This window comes from Apus apus, chromosome 3, assembly GCF_020740795.1.
Source record: "Apus apus isolate bApuApu2 chromosome 3, bApuApu2.pri.cur, whole genome shotgun sequence".
Taxonomy (NCBI): Eukaryota; Metazoa; Chordata; class Aves; order Apodiformes; family Apodidae; genus Apus; species Apus apus.
Genome location: NC_067284.1, coordinates 67,555,284 through 67,568,518, shown reverse-complemented (window position 1 = coordinate 67,568,518; position 13,235 = coordinate 67,555,284). Strand labels below are relative to the sequence as shown.

The following is a 13,235-nucleotide window of genomic DNA, read 5'->3' as shown; positions in this document are numbered from 1 at the left end:
TTTTTTTCCTGTAGGTTCTTGCTGGCAGATAAACAAGGTGAAGGCTTTTAAGTCTCTCATCTGGCTGGGAACTGCTCTGTGCTCTGCAATGAGGGCACCTGTGTAGGGAAGGGTGTGTCCTGGGGGGAAGATGCTGGAACTCATGAGGCTTTTTTGATATTGGAGTCCACCAGGAGGTGGGAAAAAAAAAACAACAACCAAACAAGCCACAGAAGAACATTGGTTGAGTCATTGTGTGAGCATGCCAATTTAAAGAAAACTCACCCAGACACTTTTTGCCCATGCGTCTTAAAAATAAAGGTTTGACTCAGCTGACACCTTAACTAATTCTCACCTTTTCTTTCAAGCTGGCTAAGGATGTTTTTGCCCCACTGCCCAGAAGGGTCCAGATGGAAACCAGAGTGCAGGTTTTGTGTTGTAACTCTTGCTTGTATTGAAGCCTGGGATCTGAATGTCTCCCAAGTATCCATGCTAGGTTGTGTATGAGCCTGAGTAGCAAAAGTGATGGGACTATGGGAAGCTATGGGTGCTTGTGTTGACTTGCAGATCTGTAGGAGCTGTGTGCTGGTGTGGGAAATCTGGCCCTTTCTGGCTGCTAGGCAGTACTGGTTACTCAAGAAAGCCTGCCTGTTAATAGAGCCATGCTGGTTTACTCCAAGGGCCTATCATGGCCAAAGTGTGTTGTATGCTTCAGGCCCAGGTCTTCTCCCACTACTTTGACCCAAACCTGTATCTTTCAAAATCAGCCTCCTGGGGTACAAAAGCAGAATTCATCAGTTACCTAATACACGCAGCCCTGACTGGCAGGTGTTAATGTCTCTGGGGTGGAAGAAACTTAAGTTGAAGGACTAGATGAGGCTGCAGAAGAGCTGAGAGAGAGTGGGAAGGGTTTCTCCAAGGGATGGGGGCATGCTGTACCAACCTATTCCTGTGAGACCCTGGTGGAGCTCCAGCTATTGTCCCTATGCATTTCCTGGGTGTGGGAGAACAGGAGGGGTACTGGGGCAAGAGGTGGCCAGCCAGAAGATTAGTGTCCCTTTTGTGTGATCTCCAAGTAGATCAGCATCCCTCACTGCTGTTTTTCTGCTGCTTTGATTTACACAAAGACCTGAGATCAGGAGGCCACCAAGCTTCTGTTACAGCTGCTTTTGCCCTCTCTTTCTCTGCTCTGCTTCTGTATTGTGGCACATAATTTACTCCCTGACTCTCCATCCTGCAGTTACAGTTCCAGCTCAAAAGTGTGATTACAGCTGCAGCATTGCTGTGTCATTGCCTTTTGTTTGCCACAATACAGCTCTCTTTGGGCAGAGCAAAAAGGAAAAGAAATAATAATGATGCATGGGTGGAGGGGAAGATCTGATGTGCCTTTCCAGCCCATTTGCTGTGTATTTCATCTCGGGTGGGGGCTCTCATTAACTAGTCACTCAGCAGAAGCAACCTCTACCTAAAGGTTAATTTCCACAGCGGTTGTTGCTATGTTATTTGATGGTGGGTAATTTCCAACCTCAAAAGATTCTTTTACTCCTACCTAGTATTTAATGAGATTAAATTGCAACTTCTTCAGGACCTCATGGCAGAAGTGTGTATGTGTGGCAGGTGGCCACCAAAGCTTTGTGTGGACTTAATAGAAAGGCACTTGGTGAGCAGAGAGAAAACCCTTTCATAATGAGGGGGAAAAATAGTGGCAATGTTTGAAAGCTTCATAGGTGTTAATAAAAGATACTGCTTTTTCAGTTACACAGAATGATAAATACAATGGCCTTCTGCAAGAATCTGTCTGTAGGGGACATTATTGTAACATAACTTTGATGTACACAGGATGCTCCTTTTAAGGCCTGGAGCAAGATGACCTTTTAAATGAGGTGACTGTGGGCTGAGTTTTCCAGTTGATATAATGGTTCTGAGTCCCATTCTGACCTTGCTGTGTATTTATAATCTTTACTGACACAACAGCAATCCAGCGAGACCACTGAAGGCAGTAGAGCTATTTCTGTTCTGTGTCAGGGTAGTTGATGTCAGGCTGAGCTTTGATAAGTTGCTGCAGGGTGCTCATATTTGGTGTAGGTGGGGCAGCAGATGGGCAGAGATGGGCGCACGCAGTCTTGGCTGGGTGAGGGGTTGTGCCTTCAGTAGGGAGGACTGAGCTCTGCTTTGCATGTTTGTCCAGACTTGCTGTTAGAGAAATACTGAAGTGCACCAGGAGCTGGGCCCATGGTGTTGTCAATTTCTGTACCCTCTAATGTGTGTTCTCCAGGCTGCTAAGGCTGATTACATCTAGCACTGAACACAGTGGAATATGTTTGACATGGAACAGAAAAGCTTCCCTGTGGCTGTTCTGAAAGATTATTGCCAATGTGTTTGCCTTGCATTTTTATACATACAGAGGTTTAACTCCTTGCTCTTGACCTAGATTCTAGGCAGTCCACAAATCTCCTACTAGTTGGTTTCTGTGTTCACCTGGAGGGCAAAAGTTCAACAAGCATCAGGTGGGTGAAGTATCCCCTTGAGGTACTGCTTTAGAGACAGATGAGAGCTGCTGGATGCTCTTTCTGCATCTCTGTAGAGAGAAGGGGAATGTGGGGTGCAGACAGAAGCTCAGCATCCCAGGGAGTTGGACTGCTGGTGAGGTGTCAGGCTTGGCAGAACCAAACTGAACTGAATTGTGTTTTATGGTATTGGTACAAAGGCTTTTTGCATTCTCAGTTTCCCAGCAGCTGTCAGGCAGCTGTGCTATACAGGCTGGGGAGGAAAGCCAGCCACAGTAACAACCCAGGGTATCTCAGCTGTGCAGGGGCTCTTGTTTCACTGCTGTTAAAGACCTCCTTTTGGGCCACGGGTTGCTGGAGGAGGGGATGCTGGAGATCACCAGAGCAGGACCCTGGTCTGAGCCAGTTCCTTCAGCTCCAGTGGGAACTGACCTCACTCTTCCATTCTTCAGGCTGCCCTGACATGATGCTGGCAGTACTGTCTGTCGGGCCGGTGTATTTCGTAGTGGCATCACCCTGACTGCATCTGCTTCTGGGGTTGGCTCCAGGCTTACACCAGGTGCCTCTGGCGGGAGTAACCCCAGGCTGGAGCATCTTGCTGCAGCCTTTTCTGGTCATCCCTCCTTCATTCCCCAGGCGTGGGCGGGGGTCTCAGCTGCTGAGGGGAAGGGTGCCAAGTGTCAGTACATGGAGCCAAGGTGGGTTTCAGCTGTCCAGGGATTAGCAGAACGGAGCTGTGTACAACGTAGTCACTGACGCAAACCTGCTTGCGTGAGGGAATCTCTTCCCTGCCCCTGGCACAGGCCAGCAGCCTCCCAAGGAGATGGCTGGGGACCTGCACATAGTTCCCCTTTGAGATCACCTGCTATGCTGGTACGGAGCTTGGTCCCAGCCTCTGCATGCGGTGCATTTGAAATGGCCATCCAGTGATTCAGGGGACGTGTTCTGCTTTTTGAAAATGTTTGTTCCTGGCCTGATCTGTACACTTATCTAATTAATTATCTGCTTGGAAGCTTTACCTTACAAGGGTAACAAGCAAAACTGTTCTTGGATGAGGGGCCATGCCGAGGGCCAGTTTACAGATGGAAAGGCAGACCGTCACCCTGGAGAGGAATAAATTAAGATTTGGTTTTTTTTGTACTGTTTGAAGATGTGGGAAAATCAGGATCAATATCCTGAGTCATATCAAGCTCCAGCATGACATGGAGGGAAACACTGTTCCCTTCTAGGAGCATGGGAGTTTGATATTGGTTATCAAATGGGGGAGTTCTCACAGATCTGAGAAGGGTGGGCTCTCTTGTGGTGTGCTGACCCAAACACTGTTGTGGTTTTTTCCTTCCCCCCCAAGCATGGTCACGATTCAGGCCCTCCCCTGCCTGAACCGTTGCGTTTGTTCTCCAAGCAGTGAAATGGGCTTTGGCAGGAATAAATTTGTGTTGGCAAGAAAGCACTTGTCCTGGCAGTTAAAAAAATACTGCTAAAGGTGTCTTACAGGTGTAATTGTGAGTGCTCCCCAGCGCCGCTGTTGCCTTGACGCAGCGCCCACCAGATACTTAACAAACGGGCAGCCCTCTGTGGAACGATTCCCCATCAGCTTTAAAACCCACTTCTCAGGGAACTATTTTCATCATGTGGTGCTCGGGATTTACTGCAACGGCCGGTACGGCTCGCTGGGCATGAGCAGACGATCAGATCTGATGGACAAACCTCTAACGTACCGAACTCTGAGCGACCTCATCTTTGAATTTGAAGACTCCTATAAAAAGTACTTGCATTCAGTCAAAAAAGTAAAAATCGGATTATACGTCCCACACGAGCCGCACAGCTTCCAGCCCATCGTGTGGAAACAGCTGGTCCTCAATGTATCCAAAATGATGCGCACAGAAGTCAGGAAGGAGCTGGAGAAGTTTGCCAGGGATATGAGGATGAAGGTAGGTCTGCGTGCCTGGGCGGTGGGCTCAGAGGTGGTTGTGCCTCATGCCATCCTACAGAGGCTGGTCTTGCTCCATGTCAACAGACTGATCCTTGCCTGAGGTTAAGGGGGTATCAAGTGCGCTGGGGGGGGTGCTTGCATCTGTCTCATCCCACAGTGTTTGGTGTGTTTTCAAGCCCTTATAGCAGTTTTTTAGTTCAAAGATCTCACCTTCAGCCTGCAGAACACTTGAACACTCCTCCTTGGCCATCAAGGAGCTCTTTCCTAGTTTTTTTCAGACTCCAGAAGAGGTGGCTGGGGAGAACCAGAGTGCCTGGGGCTCATGGGGTGGGTGTCCTGATTGCGGGTAGGAATATCTGCTCTGGCACCTGAGATGCAAGGGGTACCATAGGACAACTGTGTCAGTGGTTGCTTTTCCTTGCAGGGCATGCTGGTGGGCTTGTGCTGCACCACCTGATGCCCACCAACCTTGGCTAAATTACGAAGTAGGTTACATGGGAAGGTGAGGAATACAAGTCTCTTGACAGGATGGTGCTTACCCGGTGGCTGGTTGGACTGAAGAGCCCAGAGGGAAATGACAGGGAGACAGGCAGGCTGCCAGGGGGCTGGACAGTTTGGCTGCCTTTGAGAATGAGGGGGTGTCCCTGACCATGCCTCCAGGGCTGGTGTGGGTGAAGTGTTGCTTGTGGTCACGGTGGAAGGGCATTTGGTGCCTTTCCAGCCTGCTGCTGGCAGCAGGGGCAGAGCAGGTGTGTTGCTAAGTATGGGGCTGGCTCTTGTGGAGAGGCATGCAGCATCCCGTCCAAGTTATTTTGGGTTCCTGTCCCCTGCTCTCTTGAGGAGTGGCTCTTACGTAGCAGCCATGTGCCTTTTTGGCTGAGGCACCTGCCTCCATTCCCTGACTTTGAGGTGAGTGTCACCAGTGGCATCATAGCCCCAGTGTCCTGCTGCCACCTTTCCTGCCTTGCCAAGGAATTTTGAGGGTCACCTTGTGCCATACTGTCACCTTAAGCAAATGTGCATGATTAGAGGTGTAGTGAAGAACCTTCCTGCCCAATCTTTTCTACTCAGGCACTTTTAATACCATCTAGAGAGCAAACAGCTGAAGCAGGCTCTAGTTGAAGTCTTTATGGGTGGATGACTTACGGAGTTTCATACTTCACAGAGGGACCAGCTCTGTTTGTGTGCTGTTTTTGTGACATTAGGTCCAGTCTTTGTCAATGCCCCCAGGCCAGGACTGCAGGCCTGAACCATTGAAGGTTGAAGGCCCTGCATCTGGCTCTTCCCTTGACTTAGTGCTGAATTTGAGCCACTTGATTCAGAGGGCTCCCTTTGTGAGGGGTCTGACTTTGTGAGGGGTCTGGTCCTAAAAATAGCCTAGGGTGTGAATGTCAAACTGAAGGACTTCTGAGGTTGGAGGGTCTAGGGGATGTGAGCTAGTGTGTGAATGGACAGGAGACCTACTGAAACGTTCCACTGTCACACAGGGCTCAACTGCCAGCCTGGGAGGTGACAGCCTCTGTTCGCAGAGACAAAAGCGGGAGAGGCCAGTTTGGCCACATGAGTTTCCTTCAGCTGAGGCTCAAAGCTGTTTTTCTTATCCCTTGTTGTTGCCAGCTCTGAAGAAAGCTGTGGATGAGACCTTGTTTTTTTTTAATTTAGCTGGGAACTGAATTGGTGATACCAACTAATTTTTCAGGGTGCCCCTGAACAGCTGTCCCAGGATAACTGCTTTGGCTTCCTCTTAACCTGGGCAGGGTTTGAATAAATCCCAAGGGACTGAAGGCTCTTTGTATGTCATTCCCCCTACCGTATGAGGCCCTTTATTTTTATTTTCCATTTTCAGTGAATCATTGCTTTTATTGAACGCCTTTTCTTTCCCTCCCCCATCTCTCAGATTCTGAAACCCTCAAGTGCCCATTCTCCAATGAAAGAGAGATCCCGGGGTAAGTCGTTGTCCCCTCGCCGAAGGCAAGCCAGCCCTCAGAGACGCACAGGCAGAAGAGACAAGTCGTGAGTATTCTAGCTGTAATCACTGGTGGGTCAGAAGTTGAGGATAATGATGTATTACTTTGCTGTACAAAACTCACCTGTGTGCACTAGCATATATAGGAAAAGGGTAGCAGGTATGTTGGTTGCCTGAGAGGCTTCAGAAGCCACCGGTGTCCTGGTATTAATGTGTTTACTGCTGCTTGATGGCCCCTCCATATGGTGTCCTTGGAGGCCTGGGTGGCCTTTGTTTGGTTAAATTCTACAGGGCTGTTGGACGGCTGTGCAAGTGGAAGTGTGGGTTTTGCCTTTTCTTTTTTTCAGTCTTCATACAGTCCACTTTCTGGAGAAATGAACCTAGGGAACCTATGTAGGAGGTAGTAGTTTGAAAGTAGTTTGATAATGTTTGAGGATGTTCAGACATGGGTATTAAAAGCAGGAAGATGTATCTGCTAGTGGTGGTGGGGTGCTCTGCTGTCATGGTCACAGAGACAAAAAAGGGATTGTCCGTCATGAGCGTTGTATGGAGCTGTTCTAATGGAGTGTTTTTTGCTAAGAACTGTCTGACTTATAGTCAGATCATTTATAGTCAGATATAAGACTGACTTATAGTGAAAAAGTAAACCTTTTCTCTTCTTGCCAAAGCAGAAACATCTTTTGCATTGTCTTTGATTTTAATTGGCTTTAAAAAAAACCCAAAACAAACCACTTCCCTGTGCATCGTAGCTAATAGTTCTTCTTTAACTGTGTGGTGAACTGGGCCAAACTGCATGCAGTACCTGTAAATGAATAAACTGAGCTTCTAGATCATGGCCCTTTTACAGCCACTGACAATTCAGATTCCCATACCTTAGATGTGGAAGAGTTGAGTTTTAGCTGTACTGCTTCACGCCAGGAAGCTGACAACTGTGAAAGCCTATACGTCACCCAGATTAGTCACGTATTTATGATCATTGCTTTTTAAATAGGCTCCCAGACTACTGTCTCAGCACTTATTTATTTTAAAGCAGATAACAAAGACATTAGACTAGCCTTCTAAAAATAACTTCAGGATGCTTTAGCAGCAGATGATTTCACAGCAGGCTTTTATTTTTACATGTGAATTCACACTCAGTTCATGGTTTTGTACTTTGGGCTTCATCACAGAGAGCTCCTTGGTTAGTGCATGAATAATTATAGTTGTAAATGGGCTCAGCTACTACAGGCTTCTTCACCTCCTAGATTTGCTTTGAGGGACGGTTTCATCTTTGGGTTTCTGATTGTCATGGTTTAACGCTGGGCTGGCAATTAGACGAATGACAGATGATCTCTGTTTAACTCCTCTCCCTTCCATCATGGGGAAAAGAGAGAGCATAAGGGAGAGAAACTTATGGGCTGGAAACTAAACTGCACAGCTTTAATGAAACAGTAGTGATGAAAAGGAAAATAATGAAATACATATAAATGTAATACAAAGCCACTGTCACAGTCGTCCTCCAGTAACGCTTGAGTCACCACTAAGGCTGAAAGGCAGCCCTGGCAAAGCCCCAGACTGGGCTTCTGGGGTCAGCAGCAGAATGGATGCAGGAATGCATGGATTCAGAAATGCATGGATCGGGATCAACAGCAGACAAATGGCTGGCCATGGCTGAAGAGAGCTTGACTCTCATGATCTGTCAAATTAATACCAAGTATGATGCATACAGGATGGAATACTTTGTTCAGTTTTGGTTACCTGTCTGGTCTGCTTCTCCCAAAGGAGGATTGCAGGTGTGACGCCTTTACTCCCTTTTGTTTCCAGAGCATAAGATACTTTGCAGAACCAAGCAGTAGCTTTAGCTCTGCATACCATTCTCCAGTAATAACTATTAAACATAAGTGTTATCAGTCCTAGAAGCAGAAACTGACTAAAAAACATACTGTTAATTAAGTGCAGTTACTTAGAAGGGACTTAACTGAAAAGTAAAATTACTGGAAAGGAAATTGGTTCTATCCTGGCTCAAACCTTGAGACTGATAGTGTTCTGCAGTTGCTGGAGTGGATCACACATGTCAAGAGAGAAGACTTGAGTCTTGCTGGGCTTGGAGACTTATTAGTTGGGCTGGTTTCCTGAGAGAGCTGCTGGGCACATGGCTGCTCTGCAGTGGCTGGTTTCTCCTTGGCAACTTGGCTTTTCCAGGACAGAAAGACAAGTGAAATACTTGTGGCCTTGCAGTGGCTTCAGCACCTGTTACTTGCTTGATGGTTCTGCTGTGTTGCTCTGTATCTAGGGCAAATTATATGTTGTTCTAAGATAAAACCTGGGTCACCATAATGCAAGATCCAGGACCCAGCTATAGCATGATGCAGGGAGCGGCAGACTGAGTGTGGACTTTACACCAGACCTTCATCTCTGCTGGGTGGGAGCTCTTGCAGCACGTGCTTTGTGGCTGTGTCACAGGCCTGCAGGTCCTGCACAGCCCCCTTGCAAGCCTGGCCTAGGCTTGGAAAGAAAAGGGGGGTAAAGGAGCTTTTGCCAGGTCCAGGACCCTTGAGCAGACCCAAGAGGCTGCTCTGTGTAAGAAGAGTGTTGCCAGGGAGAGGAACTGGGTTCCTGATGTTAAAATGATGCTTCTGTGCAGTGGCACTGGTGGCTCAAAGGCCGACTATACCTTTCACCTCAACAGGATTAATGCTCCTGTAGAGAGTTCCCTGCTGGGGATAAAACCCTTTCATTGTCAAATTCAAGATCTGCTGGTTTCTGCAATGGGAGGTCTCTGAGACCAGAACGGGGGAGGGGGGATTGGCATCTCCTTATCAGGGATGAGCTGAGTGACACATACCAGAAACACCAGAGGAGAAACTGGGAGTTTTCTTTCACATATTGATGGATCTCTGAGAACCTAGTTGCAGTGAGAGTTGCTGTGTTATAGAAGAGCAAAGACTTTCAGGCTTGCTAGACTTTAGGCTGAAATCCTAACTAAAGGAGGGCCGTGCTTATCAACACTGTGTTTTGTTTCTTTGTGGATCTCTTAACATGTTGCAATTACAGCTTTTTAGAGTTTGCAGGGGAGGGGGAGAGAAGTGTTTTGCTCTAGTGTGAGCTGGCAGGGGCTGAGTAACACATTCATTGGAGAGGTTTCACCTGCTGATGACAAGCTGTTATTACAGCCTGCTTTTTGTCAACAATAAAATTATATGGACCTGATGGGAGAAATCTTCCAGTGAAAAATACATTAACTGGAGTGTCTTTGCTGGATTGTTTCTGAAGGACAAAGGCTGAAGCAGTGCTTAAAGACAGAAGTGGATTTTACTGCTTCAACTCTTTAACTTTTCATCCTAGTTCCTTACTAGCTTGTTAGGTAAATGCCAATGATGGCTGCTAGCAAACCCATGATAGTGTTTATTCTGGAAATACAGCTACAGGGCAGATAGAGTATGTTGCAGGACATGGGTGGCAGTGCAATGAGCAATGCATGCCTGTCTAGGAGACTGGTGTGTGGAGACAGTCTGTGTGCTCTTAGCTCACAGCTGGTGTGATCCTGCTAAGGATGGCCAAGAGACAGGGTGAATAAAGAGGATATAGGGTGATGTGAACCTGTCTGGTAAGTCTCCTTTACTGTCTCCTCTTGTCTGTCCTCCAAAGTCCCAAACCAAGTGGATGCAGCACATCGGAAGCCACTGTGTTGGAACAGGCAACACAGTGCTTCCTCCTCTATAGAAGTGCTTGGAGCTGAAGGCATTTGGGAGTGTTCATATGAGTTTGGAAGGGAGCATCGTGTGGCAGCCTGAAGCAATCTCTGCTCCTAAGTGTCACTTCACCATATCTAATATTAGGATGTGCAAAATCAGGCAGATCCGATGCAGACAGCTCGTGAATACTGTGTACCCAGCAGCTATGCACAGCTTATTCACATGCTCATCACCACTGCACTTGGGACAGGAAGTGTGATCTGATGGGCCAGTACAGCAGAGGTCCCTTTCTTCAAAGGGGATGTTTGACATCAGGTCATTTGCCAGCCAGGAGCTGCACTGCCTCTGCTCCAGCAAATCCTTGTCTTTTCCTAAAACCCCGATGACAAACCTCATGGAGGAGAGTCTGTAGCTACAAGCTACAGAATTGTCATGGAGTCAAAATGGGTGTGCAGTGACTTCCCATAGATAATCAGAGAAGTCAGAACCATCGGGGTGTGCTTTAACTAAAACCATATTCTGGCTTTAATTAAAGGGAGGGAGGAAAGATGTTTTGGAACATATAGTGCATCCCTTGCTGGTCTCCAACTCCTATGCAAGCTGTGAGGGATGCAGCTTGTGACTTGTTTTCTGGCTAGTCAAATCCCATCTGCTCTGAAAGAGCAAAGTGGAAAAATCCAAACTTAAAATGCATTGTTCGGGTGTGATCCCTTCCTACAAGTGACAGAGACCCAGTGAAGACTCCTTCACTTCTATAAAGTACTTACAAATGTGAAGTACTTACAAACTGAGACAAACATGAGGCAGGGTTTGGGGCAGCACTGCAAGGAGGATTATGGGGTTGTTAATAGAGGTGCTTGGGTAAGTGGCAAAAAAACTAGGTTGCCTTCAGTGGGACTAGGCAGAAGAGCATTTGTTGTCCATAGGAATGTCCACAGCTCTCAATATGTGTATATATATGTAAACTATACATCCCCACCTCTTAGGGCTGTAGCAGTACAGCTTTCAGGTGTGTGCACCCATCAGCATGCCCCAGGAAGGGCAAGGGTTTCACTGGCCTACAGCCTGCCTGCCTCTCCTGTGGCTGTGCAGGCTGCGAGAGCAGCCTTGCCAGAAAAAAGCAGGCAGAGTGCAACAAGGAGGTGGTGTGTGTAAACTCATAGGTCACATCTGCTGTCCAGTGAGCAAAGAGTAAGTGCAAGAGCTGGAAACCAGGTCTGAGGACCTGTAGGAAAGCACTGGAGCCATTGCCAGCCTCACCTTGTACTACTCGGGCTGTAGCCGAGTTTTGCGGTGAAGTGGACATGTTGTAGAGTCCACTAGGAAGAACGTGCATTTTAGACAATGTTTTTCTTTAGAAAAGCAATTGTAAGGCTTAATGTGAAAAGAGGCTGAAATAAGGTCTCAGATTAGATACTGCCATAGCTGATATGATCACGGACCTCAAGATGGGATGACTTCTTTGCTGGCACTGGGCTCCAGAGGCAATTCACACAAGTAGATTGATTGCACTAGATCATGCGAGAAATTCAGCACGATTATGCTTATGATGAGAGAATTAGACCTAGTCAGTCTTATTTTGAAGTAAAGGGTTCCTGATTTGACAACTGCTCTCTCCACTCCTGCATGGCAGAGTTGCATTTGCTGGTGAGCAGCACTCTCTTTCCTCCTTTGCTTGCAGGCCTGCGGTGGTGGACAAGAAAGGAGACCTGGCTACGCTCAATGAGGTAGGCTACCAGCTCCGCATCTAAGCAAGCCATATGCTGGACAGAGGGCTTCTCTGGTGCTTCCTGCTGCACTTTACCTGCACTCCGTTGGAAGGAAAAAGGAATGGGACTATTTATTAACTTGTGGACTCTTATAATCAAGTTTTTACTTAGAAAAATAGAGGGGGGATTTTTTTTTTTCTGGTGGCAGTATTTATTTTCTTTCAATTAACAGAAAAGGCATCGGTGAAGGGAACCTAAATTATATTTATCAGGATATGATTTTTTTTTCCCCTCCATCATGTAGCAGGTAACTCCAGTGGTGTGAGACTTTCTTCTAATATAACTTCCCTGTACAAGTAATTATTGAACTTGAAGCAGCCAAGCATTGTGCTGGGTAGCAGCATTGGGATAACTAAGAAATAATATTCTTAGTGTTAAGATGTGCTGGGGTGCAGTGCAGTTTAAAAAAAAAAATCAGAATTAATATTTAATTCAGCAATAAAAACAAGCAGTGCAGATGTGGCATTTTAAAAATATCAAAATTACCTCACTCAACAGATATGCAAAACTGTCAGTATTATTGTTTTGTAACTAATTTGTACTGTTTCCCAGCATTTCTGGTAGTATTAAAACAGCACTGGATGTTTTACTGCCACCTGTAGTAGTACTTTGTGCATGTAGATGAAAGATGTTAAGTAATAGTAATACGCAAGTGTATTCTTAAACGCTGACATTTTATTAGGCAAAATAGGTTTTTTAGATGATGATAATTGATGAATAATCATTTTTTAAACTTCCAGAATTTTTTTATACTTTATCACAAGCTTTTAGTCTTTCTGGACTACACTGCTGAAGCACAAAACATGTTGCTGTTTTATAGAGACCAGTGTTCATGTACTAGTCAGTTTGTTTCTTGTGTATTTTCCTGGAATAATGGAAAAAATGTCAGAATTACTAATACGCTTTTCTTTCAATGTTCCTGTTTAACTTTGAACCTTGTCTTTGAAAGGCTGAGCAGTCTCAGATGGTGATGCCTTGACATCTTATATTAAGATCAGACATCACAGGGTGAAGTTAACCTGCCGTGCTGCTTGTAGAGAGTTTTTTGAGTAACAACAGCTTAGACTTCCCAGAATGAGGAAGCTTGTATTGGAACAACTTCAGCAATAAGTTAAATTGTATGTCTGAAATACCTGAAAATCAAGCTTGTCCCCTTCCTCCCTACTCAGTCCTTTTGTTCTAAGACCTGTGATGGACAGCAGAGTTCTCAAGGGACACGGTAAGACTTTCATTTGGGTCCACCATTTGCTTTAGTGAAGTTCTCTGGAAACATTTGAGTGCTGCATTCCTGAAAATATTTCATTAGGTGCCTATATAGAAACTGGATTGTTGTACAAGTCCAGCCTCAACCCTTTGTGCTGTGCTTATAGATAATACTGCCATGGGTCTTGTGTACCTACCCTCATG

At 46.2% G+C, this 13,235-nt stretch overlaps 2 protein-coding genes across 2 annotated transcripts in view; both read left to right on the top strand.

Moving 5' to 3' along the window:
• VASH2 (vasohibin 2) overlaps positions 1-13,143 on the top strand; it is a 35,282-nt gene extending 22,139 nt beyond the window's left edge. Inside the window, exons 5-7 of the mRNA XM_051616347.1 lie at positions 4,036-4,417; positions 6,317-6,432; positions 11,741-13,143. Of these exons, the coding sequence (XP_051472307.1) occupies positions 4,036-4,417; positions 6,317-6,432; positions 11,741-11,810 (568 nt within the window). The 3' untranslated portion in view covers positions 11,811-13,143. The remainder of the gene's footprint in view (positions 1-4,035; positions 4,418-6,316; positions 6,433-11,740) is intronic.
• Positions 1-13,235, top strand: part of RPS6KC1 (ribosomal protein S6 kinase C1) — a 142,389-nt gene that overhangs the window by 9,042 nt on the left and 120,112 nt on the right. The window lies entirely within an intron of this gene.